Here is a 21,618-nt window from a genome sequence, read left to right as displayed (position 1 = left end):
ATGTTAGATGATGAGGGCAATATGAGGGCATGCCTTCAGGAATAAAGGGTGATTTTGAGAAGTAGTTTTAAAGAACATTTTTCCTTGATGATGTATTTATTCCTGCTGCAGTAAAGACTGATGTAGATAGGCCCTCAAAAATTACCAAATTCCTTCTCTTCTCTTCTCTTCTCTTCTCTTCTCTTCTCCTCTCCTCTCCTCTCCCCTCCCCTCCCCTCCCCTCCCCTCCCCTCCTCCCTTCCCTTCCCTTCCCTTCTCCTCTCCTCTCCTCTCCTCTCCTCTCCCCTCCCCTCCTCCCTTCCCTTCCCTTCCCTTCCCTTCCCTTCTCTTCTCTTCTCTTCTCTTCTCTTCTCTTCTCTTCTCTTCTCTGAAACTATTTATTTCTCCTTTTTTAATCTCAGGTAGCTGCATTAATATTCCAACATGCATACAAGAAAAAAGGAAATATAGGAAAAAACCTACTACTGTATTAGTCAAGTACTAATAAATTAACAAGATCACCAAATGAATCATTTAAAGAACTTTGACTATCACAAAGGAAAGATATTCTAGTCCAGGGGTGTTAAAGTCAGACCTCCTGTGCACATGAGTGCCTGCTGGGATGGTGTGGGCTGGGCCAAAGCAATGCATGCACCTGCTGCCTCCTGCCCAGTACAATGATATTTCTGTTGCTTTGAAGGTTCCTAAGGGTACAATGGACTCCATAATTCTCAAATGGAATAAGTTTGGCACAACCAGGACTCTTCCAAGAGCTGGTTACCTGGTCAAACTGAGTAATCAGGAAAGAAAGGCCTTAGTAAGAGAGGTGTGATCAAGAATCCAATGGTCTCTCTGACTGAGCTCCAGAGATCCTGTGTGGAGATGGGACAGAGTTCCAGAAGAATAACTATCACTGCAGTCCTCCACTGATCTGGGCATTATGGCAGAGTAGCTAGATAGAAGCCTCTCCTCAGCATAAAACATATGAAAGGCCGCTTGGAGTTTCTAAAAAACACCTGAATAACTCTGATGTTTAGGAACAAGATTCTCTGGTCTGATGAAACCAAGATTGAACTGTTTGGACTCAATTCTAACTGTTATATCTGGAGGAAACCAGGCACCACTCATCGCCTGCCCAATATCATCCCAATAGTGAAATATGGTGGTGGCAGCGTCATGCGGTGGGGGTATTTTTCAGCAGCAAGGACTGGGAGACTGGTCAGGATTGAGGGAAATTTGAATGAAGGAATATCCTCAATGAAAACCTGTTCCACATCACTCAGGACCTCAGACTGGGCCAAAGGTTGACTTTTCAACAAAATAATGATCAAGCCAAGACAACACAGAAGTAGTTTAGGGATAATTGCAGGGGTGTCAAACTCAATATCATTGAGGGCCACAGCAGGGTTGTGTTTGACCCTTGGGAAGGCATGAGGTGTGTGGCCAGGGTGTGTGTGGCCAGCTCAATGTCACTTGTGTCAAGGACACCTGTGGTGGCCCAGGCGGGGCTGGGGGTGATCCATTGTCTCCAGCAGAGGAAGGTGAGACCAGGCACAGCGCCAAACCCTTGTCCTCAAGAGGAGCCTCGCCATCCCTCTCAGGCCATGCAGAGGACTCCCAGATAGTGGCGCAGCATGTCCAGAACCCTAGGCAGCAAAAAGCAAACTCCTGGTCTGGCCCTTGATCTCCCAGAGCACTGGCACCCCATAGCCCAGCCCAGCATAGGCCCACTTTGCCAAGGTGGTGTCTGGCTGTGCTTACCTCCTCCTCGAGGCTGCTGCTGCTGTTCTCACTCTCCTTGGCCAGGTTGCACATGGGGTGTGTGGGAGGGCAAAGTGTGTAGCCCACTCCCTCTCCATGCAAGGAGACCCAGCTTTGTAACCAAAGCATCGTCAATGATAGGATGAGAGACCACCAGGAGAAGTCAGGAGGAGGAGACAAGGGAATGCCAAAAAGGCAGCAGGTGTTCTGCCCCAGCTACGGATCCCAAAGAATCCAGCACACAAAAACTCTGAACAAAACTTAGTTTACTCAAATAACGCAGTTTTAGCAAATGCCAGTTGTTAATAATAATTCTTAACAGCCTGCCAGAATTCCACAGATAAGATAGTCAGTCTTACTGGAGCTGGCAGAAAGCCCAGAAGCAAGGTTGCAGAGAAATCCCAACATGATGATTAGCGAACTAAAGTTGTTTCCTGCAGCTTGTTACAAGCTGTGTTCTTTCTTAAAGGGCATGGCCAATTAGACCCAAGCCTTACTCTCAAGAAGACCTCCTCCTGAGGAACCACTCCTGCCTTTTGGCAGCTCTGCATGCCCGTGCATTGAGAAGAGGCTCCTCCTCTTCATCATCTTCACTTAAAGGACCTCTGGAGGTTCTGAAGGCCCTGACTGAATCCCTGCCTCTGGCACTACATATTCTTCAGTCTCCTCGCTGTTCGACTCAATCACCGGCTGCACAGGCTGCTGGCGCAGCACCACACCAGCCTCCTCGTCATCGGGATCAGCAACAATCCTTGCAGGGCTGCTGATGGCCAAGTGCTAATGCAGACTTCCCTCACACCCTCCCTTCCTCCCTCTCATTATATTCTCCTCCCTCCCTCCCTTCCTTCCTTTCTTTGTCTTCTTTTTCCCTCCCTCTTCATTCTCCCTTCTTTCTTCCTCCTTCCCATCTTTCTTTCTTTTTCTTTCTTTTTGCTCTTTCCCTTTCTCCTTTTCTGTCTCTTCTTGGATGCTTAAATGCAAAAGGGGAAACATTTCTCAATGCCTCCTTGCCTTGTGATCAACTGCCACTTTTCCTAGTAGTTTCTTAGCACTCTGCCAGCAAAAACGGAACTCAGAGGGGTGCATGCCCCTCCCCCAAGCTCCACTTTTGTGGGCAGAGTGCTGCAGGAGGCTGTTTCAGCTGAAAACAGAGCTCAAGAAGGGGGCATGCAGCTCTCCCGAGCTCTGTTTTCACTGGCAGAGGCACCATGGGCTAGTCCTTTGCTGTTACCAGGAGGCCCTGCGGGTCAGATCTAAGCACCCTGCAGCCAGATCTGGCCCGCAGGCCTTGAATTTGACACCGCTGTCCTAGAGTAGCCCAGCCAGAACCTTGATTTGAACCATAGAATAGAATAGAATAGAATAGAATAGAATAGAATAGAATAGAATAGAATAGAACAGAACAGAACAGAACAGAACAGAACAGAACAGAACAGAACAGAACAGAACAGAACAGAATAGAATAGAATAGAATAGAATAGAATTCTTTATTGGCCAGGTGTGATTGGACACACAAGAAATTTGTCTTGGTGCATACACTCTCAGTGTACATAAAAGAAAAGATACATTCATCAAGAATCATTAGGTACAACACTTAATGAAAGTCATAGGAAACAAATAAGCAATCAAATCATATTAGGAAACAGTCAATATAAATCATAATTTATATTGCAACAAGGTTACAGTCATACAGTCATAAGTGGGAGGAGATAGGACGATGAGAAGATTAATAGTAATGCAGGCAGTTATAGAGGTGCAGATGACAGAGTCAATAATTCTTCTGTAGAATTATGTCCAATCAGCAGCTCCTTGGACAGTTTGAGCTTTCTGAGTTGGCGTAGGAAGAACGTTCTTTGTTGCACTTTTTTGATGACATTTTTGATGTTAGGTGTCCATTTTAGGTCTTGAGTTATGATAGAACCTAGAAATTTGAAGGTCTCTACTGTTGATACTGTGTTGTCTAGTATTGTAAGAGGTGGTAGTATGGGAGGGTTTCTCCTAAAGTCCACCACCACTTCTATGGTTTTGAGTGTGTTCAGTTCAGTTCCTTTTATTGAACATCTCCGGAGGGACCTGAAAATGACTGTCCGCCAATGGTCACCATCCAACCTGACTGAGCTTGCGAGGATTTGCAAGGAAGAATGGCAGAAAAATGCCCCAATCCAGGTGTGCAAAATTTGTTGTGTCATACACAAAAAGACTCGAGGCTGTACCAAAGGTCCTTGTTCAAGAGGCAGCTAGACTGTCTTGTTTTTTTTTTCTTTGAAGACATTTCACTTCTCATCCAAGAAGCTCTTTCAGCTCTGACTGGATGGTGGGGAATGGAAGGATTTATATTCCTTACAGACAGCTGATCATTTGCATCCTTTTAGACAGTAATTGAGGCACTTGGAGGTTTATCTGTGTCCTCAGGGTCACCTGAGTAGTGCTAATGGTTCCTGTAGTCTGCAATTTTTCTGGAAATCCATTCATACTCCCTCACCATTCGAAGGGTGTCCATCCCAAATTGCATAGCTAAAAGTCTATAGATAATTGTAGATAATTACTACTTGAGGCTGTAATTGGTGCCAGATAAAGATATCAAACATCTCACAATTCACATACTAACAGCTGCAAGAATAATATATGCAAAAAATTGGAAGCAAGAAAGAACACCAAACGAAACAGACTTAATAGAAAAAAATTCTAGAATGCGCTGAAATGGACAGGTTAACCAAAGAAATACAAGAAAGAGAAGAATCAGACTACTACAAAATATGGAATAAATGGTATAATTGGTTAAAAATTAGAAATAAACAAAAAATTTAGGGGGAAATATTACCGGTATAGAAAATATCATTAGACTAAGAAGAGGTGAAGAAATATATAACAAGCAGAATGTCACTTTGTAACAATGCTTAAGAAGGAAACATAATCTTTTTTTGTTTATATGTTGTATAAATGTTTGTTGTGTGTATGTCATGTTATGTTTTTTTTAATATTTATACTCTAATAAAAATTTATTTTAAATATAATTTTTGAAGCCCCCCCCCCAAAAAAAGAAAGAAAACATAAAATATGAAACTTCATTTTTATGTCTTTTTTTTGCTTTTTGTGTTTAATTTAATTTTTATGTTTTATTTTTATTTTTATTTGAAAAGTTTCCAAATACAAACATTATTTAAAGAACAATTCCTTGACCCTTGGTGAATATACAGTATTTTGGAATTATCATAACTGTTGTTATTGTCACCAATTACAGCAATATCTATTTATTCAGTGTTCAGTACAGATAATCAGATCACCTTCCCATCTTCCTTGTTTTTCTGGCAAATCCTTTTTGATAACATTTCGCCCTTCTGTATAGGCCACTTCATTGACATTTCTGGATAAGGAAAGACATGTTTAAATCAATCAATGAACCAATGATTCATGAGAAATAACAAACTGAAATCCTTCTTTGAACTCCAATATTTGCTATACAAACAACTTGGATGATCCAATATATATTTCCAAGGGAAAATGAGAAGTACGATCCAAAACTGTATGAATTATTACAGCCCAAACTGATTTCACCTTATTTCACTTTTGGGGATGAAACCACAGAGTCAGGTAGTGCATTCCAGGCATTGACCACTCTGTTGCTGAAGTCATATTTTCTGCCATTGGAGTCGTTTATCTTGAGTTTGTATCTATTGTGTGCTCATGTATTGTTGTGGTTGAAGCTGAAGTAGTCATTGACAGGTAGAATGTTGTAGCAGATAATTTTATGTACTACGCTTAGGTCAGACTGAAGGCGGCATAGTTCTAAATTGTCTAAGCCCAAAATTTCAAGCCTGGTGGCATAAGGTATTCTGTTGTGAGCAGAGGAGTAGAGGACTCTTCTCGTGAAGTCTCTCCAGACTCACTCAATTGTGTTAATGTCTGATATGCAGTGCGGGTTCCAGACAGATGAGCTGTATTCGAGAATTGGTCTAGCAAATGTTTTATATGCTCTAGTTAGCAGTACAATATTACCAGAGAAGAAGTTACGCAAGATTAGGTTAACAACTCTTAGAGCCTTTTTGGCAATGTTGTTACAGTGGGCTCTGTACATCATCAGTTGAACATCATCAGTTTCAGTCAAACAATCATGCTAGCAAGCATCGGCACTGATGATATTACCTAGTTTGGGTAATGAAAACTCTGCAAGAAAACAACCAAGCTCAGAAAGCACCAAGGACCCTTCATTTCAACCCTGAGCTACAACTATTCTCCTTTAAAGTTTAAAGTATGTAAAATAAATCTAACTATTCCCATTGTGTTCCTTTCTCATTCTCATGTTTCATTCTTTTCTTCCCCTAGATTTCTTATGGGTCATTTGAATCTAAAGTCACTACCGAATCACATTTCCCTTCCTTCTATCGTATGGTCCCAAATGAAGTCCTTCAGTATGAGGGTTTAATCCAGCTCCTTCTACATTTCAGGTGGAAATGCTTCTAGGAGCAACATACTGTATATAGTGTTTTTCTATCGAAGCACCTGGTCAACCCCAATATGGGAGGGAGCATACTGCTTCCCTTTCACCTTTCAGCTCCAATCCAGGAGTTCTCAAGCAGTCACATTCACGACAAACCATTTTATACCAAATTTATATTTGCTGGTAAAGAAATAAAGGGAGATTAGTATAGATCTATTTCAAGCTATTTATCTGTCATCAGCTAGCCATACCCTTACTCAGATTCAAACTTGGGCTGCCTGCATATTAGGCAGTTGTGTTAACCTCTGAGCCACAAGTTCTCTTCCCTTTATCAGCTTGAGCCAGGGGAGAGATTAAGTGTTTTTCTATCGAAGCACCTGGTCTACCCCAATATGGGAGGGAGCTGAAAGGCGAAAGGGAAGCAGTTGACTTCCATCATTCTTTAATTGAATTGTTTATTACTTCAGTTGTTTATTTTGGACTTCCAGAACTCATCAGTGTATTTAACAGCCTGTAAGGTTTTCATGTCCCAACAGAATTTATGCAACTAATGCTAACTATCAACATCACTATAATATTCCTCAGTGCTAAAACCTCCAAAGGCTTTCTAGAAGAGGAATCAACTAAATCAAATATTTTATATTCACCCTGGCATTTTGTCAATAGACAAGAGAATAGGAGGGCTCTGTTACTTTGGCCAGCTTCTATCTCATAATGAATAAATCGGATTTCAAATATTGATTCTCAGGTGATTCTCAAAGCCTGCTTTTGTAATTTGAGGGACAGGAAGAACATTGAACATACAACATCAGGGTTGGAAGGGACCTTGGAGGTCTTTTGGTCTAACCCTCTGCTCAAGCAGGAGACCCTATACCATTTCAGACAGGAGGCTGTTCAGTCTCTTCTTAAAAGCCTACAGTGATGGAGCACCCACAACTTCTGAAGGCAAGATATTCTGATAGAGAGAATGCAAGGTCCTCTGGGAAATAAAGCTGTCAGTCATCTAGTCACTCAAATTGAAATCTGGCCAACAGTTGCAATAATGTAGTAAAGAGAAATGGAAGGTTTAATGTGCAGAGGGAACATTGTCTTCAGAATGGGAGTGATGCTGGTTCTGTTTTTTCTCTTCTTTCTCCTCAATGGGGTGAACAACTCACATGCCTTTTCATGCAGTGGACAAGATCCTCTCTATATCCCACATGAATGGTATGAACCAGGCAATTTCTTCATTGGTGGGATGGTGTCTCATATCCATTACATTTTCTTCAATATTTTTTTCAACAAACACCCTTCTCAGGAGTCACCTAGCATACCAATGTAAGAGGTCATAACAGTGTGAACACTAGCCTATAAAAATACATTATTTTCATGTTTATTTGATTGTTTGCAGAGTATTTTATTCTAAAAGGATAGATGGATGGATGGTTGGATGGATGGATGGATGGATGGATGGATGGATGGATGGATATAGATAACAGTTGTTTGTTGAGAATACAGTGAAATGTTCAAGCTTCTCTGTGAGGAGAATCTTCTCATATTATCAACAGAATTTTGGTGGATGGAAGGATGGCTGGAAGGCTGGATGGATGGATGGAAGGATGGATAGATGGATGGATGGATAGATGGATGGATGGATGGATGGATGGACAGTATCAAATAGACAGCAGTGATTTGTTGAGAATACAGTGAAATGTTCAAGCTTCACTGTGAGGAGAATCTTCTCATATTATCAATAGAATTTTGGTGGATGGAAGGATGGCTGGAAGGATGGCTGGAAGGATGGATGGATGCATGAATGGATGGATGGAAGCATGGATGGATGAATGGATGGATGGATAGTATCAAATAGACAGCAGTAATTTGTTGAGAATAAAGTGAAATGTTCAAGCTTTCACTGTGAGGAGAATCTTCTCATATTATTAACAGAATACTTGGAAATCCAGCTGTGGTCTACTTTAGTACATAGGAAAACATTATTCCAAAAGGACACAATGACACAAAATCCCTAATGTCTCCTTCCTGACTTCCAGTTCTAATGCACAGATTTTGAGTCTTATTTATAGAAGGGGAAAATGAAAGAACAGACATAATTATGCCAGAATTATATTTATAAAGGGATATAAAACACACCTTATTTTGAAATTTGTAAGGAATACATGATCTGAAAATAGAAAAAAAGAGGTATAAAGTATATTGGAAAACCATCATAAAATAAGATGTTTAATGATCAGGACCACCTATTGTGGGTTTAAATTTCTTCATATTAGGCCTTTCGCTGAAGTTCAGAGATAAGTTCAAATATTGTCGTCAATAATACAAGTTTTGTTTGCTCTATTTTTTCCTATGCTGATTCTTATTAGTGACTATTCATATCCTTTTGATGTGTATTTTATTAGTCCTTATATTCATATAACAGACACTGTTTTAAGTTTCTATACACATGAACGGATTTGAGCCTGTGTAAATGATTTCTTAGGAATGGATTTAGCCATTCTGCCAGATATGAATAGAATAGAATAGAATAGAATAGAATAGAATAGAATAGAATAGAATAGAATAGAATAGAATAGAATTCTTTATTGGCCAAGTGTGATTGGACACACAAGGAATTTGTCTTGGTGCATATGCTCTCAGAGTACATAAAAGAAGTTACATTTGTCAAGAATCAAAAGGTACAACACTTAATGATAGTCATTGGGAAACAGTCAATATAAATCTTAAGGATACCAGCAACAAGGTTACAGTCATACAGTCATAAGTGGGAGGAGATGGGTGATAGGAACGATGAGAAGATTATTGACAAAATTATCGGGATAACCCAGTTTAAGCCCTGAATGACTGCACTTCAGGGTATCAACACTGAGATAGAAGGATCAGTAGTCTGACTTTTGAAAAGTTTATTCATCCATTGCTTTTCATTTTCAAGCTTTCAAAAAGAAAAAAAGTGGAATTAACATTCTGTTTTGACAACTCCATGCTACTGAGAACAGCTCTGAGATATCAAAGATTACTTTGGTTAAAAACTGATCAAAACATGTTTCATGTTATGGCATGAAAGCCTGAATTCATTCCAGGATAATCACAATACATTTTCAAAGAGGATGCTAATAAGATTAACTTTACTTAAATTGTGCTCCTTTTGTATACTGAGGCACATACAATTTTCCATTCAAAACTACGCACATGCAATTGTCCATTCAAAACTACATCAGTATTTATTTATTTTATTTATTTATTTTATTAAATTTCTATACCGCCCTTCTCCCGAAGGACTCAGGGCGGTGAATAGCCACAAGATAAAACACATAAATACAAAAATTTAAAATAAATTAAAAACGAATTAAATAATATGGCTGAATTTAAAATACCCCATAATTTAAAAACAAATTACAATTTACATTAAAAAAGGGGGAGAAGATTTAGGCCAGGCCAGCTTGATGAAATAAAAAAGTCTTAAGCACGTGATGGAAATATGCCTTAAACATACTGATTTTGTGCACTGTTTAAAACTATCATCTAACAAAAATGTCCTCCATTTCCAGAGTGGTGACCAAGTTCTACCAGCATATTCTAGCTTTGGTCTTTGCTATTGATGAGATCAATAACAATCCCAAGATTTTACCCAATGTTACTCTTGGGTTCCACATCTTTGACAGCTACTCTGATTCAAAGATGACTTACCACACCATTTTGGACCTGCTCTTCACTTCACAAGAGTTCATTCCAAACTACAAATGTGGCAGTCAGAAAAACGTAATAGGAGTTATTGGGGGATTTGGCTCTGATACAACCTCACGCATGGCAGATATCTTACATCTTTATAAGGTTCCACAGGTAATACATGAAAAATTCTCCATTTTTATTCATCTTTTACCTTCATTAATGCTACCACTATAATGACCCTTTAGGTGAGAGCGATGTGATAAGGTGAAAACAAAAAGAGCTGAAATGATTTCACTATTTACAATATCATGTTCATAAATGTGTGCACTAGATTCAGATGATTTAGATTAGGCCAGACTAATTTGAATATTTAGGAGCCAGTTTGTTGTAAGGGTTAAGCCCCAGGTTGGAAACCTAATGCCAGGATTTCTGATCCTGTCTTGAAATGAAGCCAGCTGGATGACCTTGGGCCAATCACTCTCAACCCTAGGAAGAAAGCAAGGGTAAAAACCTGGATGAGCACCACAATGACTCTAGCCAATCAATAAAGGGCTCAGTCACTAAAACGCTGAGCTTGTCAGTCGAAAAGTCAGCAGTTCAGTGGCGGAAAATCCCTAGTGCTGTGTAATGGGGTGAGCTCCCATTACTTGTCCCAGCTTCTGTCAACCTAGCAGTTCGAAAGCATGTAAAAAAATTAAGTAGAAAATAGGGATCACCTTTGGTAGGAAGATAACAACATTCTGTGCACCTTTGGCGTTTAGTCATGTCGGCCACATGACCATGGAGACATCTTTGGACAGTGCTGGCTCTTCAGCTTTGAAACAAAGATGAGCATCGACCCCTAGAGTCGGGAACGACTAGCACATATGTGCGAGGGGAACCTTTACCTTTACCTTTAATGAATAAAATTGTCTAGTTGCCATAATTCAATCTTCAGACACTTTTGTCCAGATAACTGAGAGTCCTCATTGGCAGGCTTGTAATGGCATTTCTGGATAAGAAAATATATGCTTAAATAAATCAATGAAGCAATGACTCCTGGGGTGGTGGTGGGGACCTAGAATCCCTGTTTGAACTCTGAAATTTTCACTTTTTTTTTTTTTTTTTTTTTTGAGATTTCATATGGCTCATTTCAACCAGCATCCAATGATCAGATCCATTCCGCTCCGTTTCTCCGCATGGTTCCCAGTGAATTACTTCAGTACGAAGGACTTGTCCAATTGCTTCTGTATTTCCAATGGAGATGGCTTGGACTCATGGCTACAGATGATGAGAGTGGAACATATTTCTTACGGACAGTTGAGCAAATGCTTCTACAGAAAGGAATCTGTCCAGCTTTCTCAGTAAGGTTGACAAAACATTTCTATTTTTTGGATGAAATAGGTACAATGATCTTTGAGAGAATTGACATTTTGAAGAATTTTATGCTAAGTACAGCTAAAGTTGTCCTTGTTTATGGAGAAACTGCATCCATTTTTTGGTTGGCAGTCGCTATACAAACAACTCAGACCATGCAATATATATTCCCATGGGGAAAAGAGAAGTACAGTCCAAAAAGGGTATGGGTTACTACAGCCCAAATTGATTTCACTTTATTTCACTTTCAAAAGATTATTGATGTTAAACCCCAAATCTTCCATGGAGCTCTTTCTTTCAACATTCACGCAATGCAAATTCAAGGTTTTCAACAATTTCTTGAGACTGTCAATCCCTTTTGGGAAGAAGAAGATGGTTTTATCCATGAATTCTGGTCACAAGCATTCAACTGTTTCCTTTTCAAAATCAATGTGTTAAGTCTCGCCTTTCTACCATGTAATAGAAAGAAAACCTTAAAGGATCTTCCTGCACCATACTTTGAAATGAGCATGCTCGGTCATAGTTATAGTATATATAATTCTGTCTATGCATTGGCTCATACCTTACATGCAATGTACTCAACCAGAATCAACCACAGACCGTTGAAACACGGAGGCAGACTGTCACCTCAGAATATAAAACCATGGCAGGTAATATTACTTGAATGACAAAAGGCAATAAAAACCTTTTTTAAAAACTGGCAAGATCCAGCTGACCTTTTCTGTTCTTCGATGCTAAGTGGAGTCATATCCAGTTGGTGCTTTAATTGGACATTCAAAAGTTATAGGATAGATTCTGAAACATGAAATACCTCCATGGTGTTTCCAAAAGCTTGCATGGACTTGTTAATAACAGAATGACAGAACAATAGAGTTGGAAAAGGACATTGAAGGTCTGCTAGCGATTACGTATAAAGTAACCATAGACATGTATCCGTGACATCTTACTGATCTTCCAAAGTTCTCCATTTCTGGGGCAGTCTACCATATTTTCCTCAGATATTTTGTCCATCTGACAAAATTCAGTCTTTTTCTGGAACATCTGGAATTGATGTTTCTAGAATGTTCATATCATGTTAATCCATGAGTAAATAAATTGGTCTCTCAGTACAAAGCTTAGAAAAGATTTCTCTCCTTTCTATAGGATTCTTGTCTGTAGATATGGTAATATCACTTGAATGGCAAAACACAATGTTTAAAAATATTGACAAGATCCACCTGACCTTTTCTGTTCTTGGATGCTAGGCGGGATCACATCCAGTTCATGCTTTTATTGGGAGATCACCAGAAGTCCCAAAAATTATAAGGTGGATTTTGAAAGACAAAAGACCTCCACAGTGTTATCAGAAGCCTACATGGATTTGTGAATAACAGAATGACATTGAGCATACAATATCAGAGTTGGAAAGGACCTTGGAGCAGAGGTGGGTTTAAGCAGGTTCTGACCAGTTCTGGAGAACGGGTAGCGGAAATTTTGAGTAGTTCAGAGAACCGGTAAATACCACCTCTGACTGGCCCTGCCCCCATCTATTCTCTGCCTCCTGAGCCCCAGCTGATTGGGAGGAAATAGGGATTTTGCAGTAACCTTCCCCTGGAGTGGGGAGGGAATGGAGATTTTACAATATCATTCCCCTGGACTGGGGTCAGAATGGAGATTTTACAGTATCCTTCCCTTGCCATGTCCACCAAGCCATACCGACCAACCATGCCATGCCACGCCCACCAAGCCACACAGTAAAAAATTTTGAAACCCACCACTGCCTTAGAGGTCTTCTCCAACCTCATGTTCAAGCAGTAAACCTTCTGGTTGAGCCAAATGGTTGTCCAATCTCTTCTTAAATACCTCCAGTGTTGGAGCACCCACAACTGCTGGAGGCAAGTCATGCCAGTAATTAATTGTTCTAACTATCAGAAAAATTATTCTTACTTCTAGGATTAGTTTCCATTGCTTCCTGTCCTGTTCTTATTTATTGCTTTATCTTTATTGCTCTTCTCTGCACTTTTTTCAGAATTTCAACATCTTTTTTTATTTTGTGGCAAGCAAAACTGAATGCAATATTCCAAGAGTGATTTTAGACATGGAAATCTTGGCAGCCCCCTAGATAATGGAACGCTAGTATCATGTCACCCCTAGTCCTTTTCATTGTGTGCTGGTCTCAACTTGAGAAAGTCTTTACTTTCTTTTATACTTGGATCAACAAATCAATCACTGATTAGGATATCATTGATTATTTCTAGAAACCAAAGCACACTTTATATTAACAATACAGGTATACCAATTGTTTAATGCATTGAATGGTTTTTATTGCATAGATTGAGGAACTGTGTTTTTATTGGGAAGATTTTAAATAGGACTAAAAAATGGTTAATAATTCTGTGGTGAACTATAATGCCTCAAGTAATCATTAACCAACACCTTTATAGAAGAAAATGGGGAAATATTTTCATATATTTTTCCAATCGAGTATGCTGGGAAGAAATATGATACAATGGAGAATAAGGATTCTATCTAAGAGAGGATCACTCTCTGAAAACACAACTGATTTCATGTGGAGGGGATAAACCAGCAAAAGAAAAAAGATTTTTGAAAATGGGCCCAATCCAGCCCCTAATATATATGTGTGTGTGTGTGTGTGTGTGTGTGTGTGTGTGTGTGTGTGTGTACAGTTAATATCTTGGGTTTCTGCCCGTATAATTGTAAACATATCCTTAAAAGGGTAGTAGCGACGTTTCAACAAAATCACATTTGTCATCTTCTGGCTGAAGTTCTCGTTTTGGTGAAGAAGATGACGAATGCGATTTCGTCATAACGTCGCTACTACCCTTTTAAGGATATGTTTACAATTACACGGGAAGAAACCCGAGATATTAACTGTACAGACATATATACCCGTGAAAACTTTCTCATATGTGTATGTGTGTGTGTGTGTGTGTGTGTGTGTGTGTGTTTGTGTGTGTATCAAGTATCATATCAGTGAAAGTATCAGATAGCAGCTAAGAATGTGGCCAAGAGTTCTATTTTATGCTCTCCAAGATTTTCCTTCTAGCTCACATGACCAAAAGTTGAGCTATTGTTAAAGGGATATAAAGAATCCCAAAAATTAGGTTTTACATATTTTCCCTAGCTTCTTTCTAAGTGAGTCATACATTATTCCATGAAAAGCTTGTAAAGGCAAAGTGTCAGACCAATTGCAGTTTGGGTGTTCAGGAAGGAAAGACCCTCAACTCCATTTGTAGTGAAAGGTATACTTTTACTGAAGTTAAGTAGCTAGACCACAGCAAAGCCAGGCCTGAGGATTTTCCATTTAGTCCTAGTTCAGGGGTCGGCAACCTTAAACACTCAGAGAGCCACAAAGGTCCTAACCAGAAGCCCCCCATTCAATTCTGGAGCCAACCAGAAATCTGGTTCCTCCACCATAGAGTCTCCTCCTAGCATGGCATCCTTTTTCCTTTACCTGTCCTAATCGAAAGCCCTATCAATTGTGGAGCCAACCAGTGACAGGGAGCCACAGCAGAGGGATGAAAGAACCGCATGCGGCTCCAGAGCCACAGGTTGCTGACCCCTGTCCCAGTTAGTTTTTCTTCTCCCAGTCCAATAAGGTTCAAATTAGGTGTTTTGGTAACCGTATCACATTTTGGTGCCTCGTTGGATGGGCGTTTTGCATTCCATTCCCAGGCTTGTCCTTGGATCTTTCAACTGTCATCTCTGGATGGCATCTCTAGTTCCTTTCATCCCCTTCCCTATCTTCCCATTTCCCCTCCCAACAATATAGGGCAGACAGCCATCAAAGCAAAGTGGAGCAGGGCTGTAGCGGTTTGATGGCAGATCTGATACAGAACCCCAATGGAAGCTAAGATGTAGAGAGACATATGTGCAAAGATTGTCTTTCTGACAGTCAAAGTACCTTTATAAAAGAGCAAGCAAGAAGAAGTCTGTTGATAATAGCTAGCACTTTAATCCATGAAAAAAATGGACAATTTCCATTCCATGGCTTAAGTCATACCAATAAGGCAATCATATGGATATATCTTTGATACATTCCTGATCTCCCAATGTTCTTCATTTCTGGGGGAATCTACCATATTTTCTCCAGGTAATTTGTCCATTTGACAAAATTCAATCTCTTTCTGGAACTCCTGAAATTGGAATATTTCTAGAATGCTTACATCGTGGCAGTCCATGTCTGAATAAATCTGTTTCTCAGTGCAATATTTAGATAACGTTCATCTCCTTTCTATGAGACTCTTGTTTGTAGAAATGTATGATCACATATAAAGGGAGAGTGTGGATGTATATTTAAATTAAGAAAAAATCTCATGCCTGTACCTTCCCATCTGAACTTTCCTAATTAGAGTAAGTCCTAAATCACTCCCATAATTTATTACTTAATCATTTAAAGAAAATAATGATGATGTTGATGATATTATCCATTCAGTCATGTCCACGGGTGGTATTTACTTACTTTCCCTACCAGTTTGCAAATGTGAGTGCATGTGCCCCATCCACGCATGCTCCTGGCTTTCCGTGCATCTGCTTTGCTGGTGCACGCACCTTCCATGCATGCGCCTGGCCATAAAAAATGCCTAAATAGGATGGCATAGAGCCAGGGCAGGTGGGCGGGTAGGCAGGCCCACCTGCGATTTCTGCTACCGGTGCGGGTGAACTGGTCCGAACCAGCTGAATACCATCGCTGATCATGTCCGACTCTCCATGACTCTATGGGCCACATTTTCTGATCTTGCACTACTTCTTTGAGGTTTTTCTATGCTCTGGCTGGTGTCACTTTTACTGCTAATTCTTCTGAACACAATTGCTTTCTGCAATGAATTTCCCCTCAGGACATAGCCAAAGTAAATGAGATACAGTTTTGTGTTTTAAAGAAAAGAATAGAATCCAAGTTAACATTTACTATTTTAATCATTGCCTTGTTGTGTGGTTTGCCTTTCAAACAGGGGGGCATCTTTTCTCCCCCAGGAGAAAAGACATTGCAATCCTTTACAGCCTGTTACATTATTTTTCTTTCTTATGCAGCTTCATTCATTTCTTCAGAGGATTTCATTCAACAATAGTGCTGGAGATGAAATCACATTTAATGAACATGGAGAATTGGCAGGCGGATTTGATATTACAAACTTGGTCACTTTTCCTAATAATTCCTATATCAAGGTCCATATTGGAAGATTGGATCCTCACAAAGGATTTACTATTGATGAAGATAAAATTGAATGGGAGAGAGATTTCACTCAGGTGAGAAAATAACAATAATGTTTTTGAAAGAACAATGTTCACTTCCAATGATGCTAGTAGATCAGGACAATGATTCCTGGTCCAGAGAAGACCTTTTTGATCACACAGAAAGTTCCTCCTACAAGAAACTAGAAAATCAGTTGAACTGGAAACATTCATTCTCTGACTACACAGAAGATAGTAAATTCCAAACTGGGGTTAACAAACTTAATTCCTGCATTAGTACATCATGCCCAAAGAGATGAAGCAATGGAATGACTTAATGCAATAGCCTATTTCATGAAACATACTCATATGATGACCGTGTTCTAGAACAGGCAGAACCCCAATTTTATTTTGATTTTTATTTATCATATTGTGTAAACTCACTGAATGTCCATAGAGATTCTCAATCACCCAGGTCATGGTTGTCCCAAAGGTGCTTTTCCAAAAGACAGCTGGACTTCCTTGGTTTTTTGCCTTGAAAACATTTCTCTTCCCATCCTGGGGAAACTCCTTTGGAGGAGAAGAGAAACATTTCCAGGAAATTCCAGTTGCTTTTTGGAAAAGCCCCTTGGGGTAAACACACTGGGTTGCTTCAATCAAACATATGTAAGTAATAGTAACTGGAAAGAATTAGATGTCCATGTGTGTCTTAACCATCTGGAAAAAATTATTAAATCAGTGGGTTATTTTATTTTGTGCTATCTTAGTTGAAACATCCATCATTGTAGGAATGAAAATCTTCATGGAAGAGATACAGTTTCCTATTCTGGAAACACATAGTAGATGGTTCCTCCAAATACATTGAGTGAAGCATCAAATGTGAGATGGATCCTCCAGGGATTTCCTTAATACTAGAACCATTTCTATATTTTTGGATAGGTACCACCTCTTTCCCTGTGTAATGAAAAGTGCCATCCTGGCTACAGTAAGAAAAAGAAGGAGGGAGAGAAATTTTGCTGCTATGATTGTGCTCCATGTCCAGATGGGATGTTCTCAAACCAAGAGGGTAGGATACACTATGCAAAGGTATAGAACGTGGTTCAGGGGAAAAAAATGTAAGAAACTGTTCTCCAGATTCAGTATGTATATAAAATATTTTTTTTTAAAAATTAAATGATCTGGAATGCAACTTTTCCTTTATAAATATTTAGTTACCATATTTTTTGGAGTATAAGATGCTCCAGACTATAAGATGCACCTACCTTTTTGGGAGAGGAAAACAAGAAAAAAAATCTGCCTCTGCCTCCCAGCAATTTACCTCCTTGCAGCAAGCAGCAAACAGCCTGTTTCAGCTTCAGCACTGCCTGATTAGCTGTTTCAGGCTGCAGGGATTGCCATTGCCTATTGCCGCGCGGGCCTCTGCTGTTTGCTGCAAGGAGGCAAATTGCTGGGAGGCAGAGGCAGATTTTTTTCTTATTTTCCTCTTCCAAAAATGTAGGTGCATCTTATAGTCTAGAGCGTTTTATACTCCATAAAATACGGTAACTAAATATTTAAAAGGGTGGGAGCCAGCGGGTGGGCAGGGCTACATTTGGTGTATAAGATGCACCCAAATTTTCACCCTCTTTTGGGGGGGGGAGAAGTGTGTCTTATACTTTGAAAAATACGGTAGTTAGAGAACTCAGTTGTTGATCTTCCAACATTTCTCCATTGGCATTTGACTGTTAGAATCACTCTTTTTAGGTTAAATGAACTTCACAAATAATATTTCATAATAGTTCATTTAATAACAGCCAATCATCTAATCCGGAAAAGAATTGAACAAAATAATCTAGAAACTCAATTTAATAGTTTAGGATCAAGAATGAAAAAATAACGAGTGAGAGTAATAAATGCAATCTTATCAGCTAAAAGAAGACTTGAGTGAAGATTCATTCTGTAAAGTTGCAGACATGTCCTGGAAGAATGTGGTTGATTGTATTTGTCAACTATTTGTCCATTTCAAGCAGTGGTGGGATTCAAGTAATTTAACAACTGGTTCTCTGCCCTAATGATTTCTTCCAACAACCAGTTTGCCAAACTGCTCAGAAAATTAACAACTGGTTGTCCTGAAATGGTGCGAATTGGCTGAATCCCACCACTGATTTCAAGGCATTTTACATGAACATTTAAAAAGCAGTAGTTGTCAAGAGCTATTAGAAAACTATTTGAAGAAACTTTCTGGCTAATCTAAAGGATTTGTTCCTAAACCACGATATAGAAAGATGGATCTGTAACTTGTTCAAAAGCAAAGGCATGAAAGACAAATCACAATCTTGCCCATATACTCCAGGCAGGAAGTAAATAAAAACTGTACCTACATATAATAAGGCAACATTCAGGGCCATTGAATATAAGAATACTTTGCTGTATTACATTCTGTGTGAATATACATGTGGATTTCTGTGAGCATGTTACACCAGAGATTTCTGAGTAAATTTATGATTGTTGCTTTCAGATGCAGAAATATGTCTCATTTGTCCAGAGGATCACTATCCAAACAAATTCCAGGATCAATGCCTTCCTAAAATTCCAAACTTTCTCACTTTTGAAGATCCTTTGGCTATCGCTGCAACTGTCTCAGCACTTTTACTATCTCTGATCTCACTTCTGGTACTAGGCATCTTCCTGAAGCACCATGATACGGCCATTGTGAAAGCCAACAATCGGAGTCTCACCTACACTCTTCTCATTGCCCTCCTCTTGTGTTTCCTCTGTCCCTTGTTGTTTATTGGAAGACCTAACCAAGCAACTTGCTTTCTTCGCCAGACCACTTTTGGTTTCGTCTTTTCTGTCTCCATTTCTAGCATATTAGCAAAAACGATTTCAGTGGTCTTGGCTTTCATGGCAACCAAACCAGGATCCAGGATGAGGAAATGGGTGGGGAAAAAACTGGCCTATTCCATTGTGTTCACATGCTCCATATTTCAAGCAGGAATCTGTGTTTTGTGGCTGACAATTTCCCCCCCATTCCCTGATGTGGATGTGCACTCAATGACTAAGGAAGTCATTCTTATATGTAATGAAGGCTCAGTTATTATGTTTTATTGCATTTTGAGCTACATGGGTTTTCTGACTATTATCTGTTTCACTGTGGCCTTTCTAGCCAGAAAGTTGCCAGACAGTTTTAATGAAGCCAAGTTCATCACCTTCAGCATGCTGGTGTTTTGCAGTGTTTGGTTGTCATTCATCCCAACCTATTTATGCACCAAAGGAAAATACATGGTGGCTGTGGAGATCTTCTCCATCTTGGCCTCCAGCGCTGGGTTATTCAGTTGCATCTTTTTTCCTAAATGCTATATTATTGTGGTAAGACCTGAACTGAATAATCGAGAACAGCTTATTCGAAAAAAGACATAAATGTTAGATTATGAGGGCATTATGAGGGCATGCCTTCAGGAATAAAGGGTGATTTTGAGAAGTAGTTTTAAAGAACATTTTTCCTTGATGATGTATTTATTCCTGCTGCAGTAAAGACTGATGTAGATAGGCCCTCAAAAATTACCAAATTCCTTCTCTTCTCTTCTCTTCTCTTCTCTTCTCTTCTCTTCTCTTCTCTTCTCTTCTCTTCTCTTCTCTTCTCTTCTCTTCTCTTCTCCTCTCCTCCCCTCCCCTCTCCTCTCCCCTCCCCTCCTCCCTTCCCTTCCCTTCCCTTCCCTTCCCTTCTCTTCTCTTCTCTTCTCTTCTCTTCTCTGAAACTATTCATTTCTCCTTTTTTAATCTCAGGTAGCTGCATTAATATTCCAACATGCATACAAGAAAAAAGGAAATATAGGAAAAATTCTACTACTGTACAATTAAAAAGTCAAGTAGTAATAAATTAACAAGATCACCAAATGAATCATTTAAAGAACTTTGACTATCACAAAGGAAAGATATTCTAGTCCAGGGGTGTTAAAGTCAGACCTCCTGTTCACATGTGTGCCTGCTGGGATGGTGTGGGCTGGGCCAAAGCAATGCATGCACCTGCTGCCTCCTGCCCAGTACAATGATACTTCTGTTGCTTTGAAGGTTCCTAAGGGTACAATGGCCTCCATAATTCTCAAATGGAATAAGTTTGGCACAACCAGGACTCTTCCAAGAGTTGGTTACCTGGTCAAACTGAGTAATCAGGAAAGAAAGGCCTTAGTAAGAGAGGTGTGATCAAGAATCCAATGGTCTCTCTGACTGAGCTCCAGAGATCCTGTGTGGAGATGGGACAGAGTTCCAGAAGAATATCTATCACTGCAGTCCTCCACTGATCTGGGCATTATGGCAGAGTAGCTAGATAGAAGCCTCTCCTCAGCATAAAACATATGAAAGGCCGCTTGGAGTTTCTAAAAAAACACCTGAATAACTCTGATGTTTAGGAACAAGATTCTCTGGTCTGATGAAACCAAGATTGAACTGTTTGGACTCAATTCTAACTGTTATATCTGGAGGAAACCAGGCACCACTCATCGCCTGCCCAATATCATCCCAATAGTGAAATATGGTGGTGGCAGCGTCATGCGGTGGGGGTATTTTTCAGCAGCAAGGACTGGGAGACTGGTCAGGATTGAGGGAAATTTGAATGAAGGAATATCCTCAATGAAAACCTGTTCCACATCACTCAGGACCTCAGACTGGGCCAAAGGTTGACTTTTCAACAAAATAATGATCAATCCAAGACAACACAGAAGTAGTTTAGGGATAATTGCAGGGGTGTCAAACTCAATATCATTGAGGGCCACAGCAGGGTTGTGTTTGACCCTTGGGAAGGCATGGGGTGTGTGGCCAGGGTGTGTGTGGCCAGCTCAATGTCACTTGTGTCAAGGACACCTGTGGTTGCCCAGGCGGGGCTGGGGGTGATCCATTGTCCCCAGCAGAGGAAGGCAAGACCAGGCACAGCGCCAAACCCTTGTCCTCAAGAGGAGCCTCGCCATCCCTCTCAGGCCATGCAGAGGACTCCCAGATAGTGGCGCAGCATGTCCAGAACCCTAGGCAGCGAAAGGCAAACTCCTGGTCCGGCCCTTGATCTCCCAGGGCACTGGCACCCCATAGCCCAGCCCAGCATAGCCCCACTTTGCCAAGGTGGTGAATGGCTGTGCTTACCTCCTCCTCGAGGCTGCTGCTGCTGTTCTCACTCTCCTTGGCCAGGTTGCACATGGGGTGTGTGGGAGGGCAAAGTGCGTAGCCCACTCCCTCTCCATGCAAGGAGACCCAGCTTTCTAACCAAAGCATCGTCAGTG

General features: G+C 40.2%; 1 protein-coding gene across 1 annotated transcript; it reads left to right on the top strand.

The window, feature by feature from the left end:
- The first annotated feature begins 694 nt into the window (after window positions 1-694).
- LOC139324394 (vomeronasal type-2 receptor 26-like) lies at window positions 695-19,768 on the top strand. The gene is made up of 8 exons (XM_070954106.1): window positions 695-796; window positions 6,064-6,185; window positions 7,352-7,495; window positions 9,721-10,012; window positions 10,957-11,847; window positions 16,229-16,444; window positions 17,309-17,435; window positions 18,867-19,768. The coding sequence occupies exons 1-8, from the start codon at window positions 695-697 to the stop codon at window positions 19,766-19,768; spliced, it is 2,796 nt and encodes a 931-aa protein (XP_070810207.1).
- Window positions 19,769-21,618: the final 1,850 nt, after the last annotated feature.

The sequence above is a fragment of the Pituophis catenifer genome, unplaced genomic scaffold (assembly GCF_029215685.1).
Source record: "Pituophis catenifer annectens isolate HBS135680 unplaced genomic scaffold, rPitCat1.0.hap2 SCAF_15, whole genome shotgun sequence".
NCBI classification, from domain to species: domain Eukaryota; kingdom Metazoa; phylum Chordata; class Lepidosauria; order Squamata; family Colubridae; genus Pituophis; species Pituophis catenifer.
The sequence above is the reverse complement of the archived record's forward strand: the minus strand, read 5'-3'. Positions and strand labels throughout refer to the sequence as shown.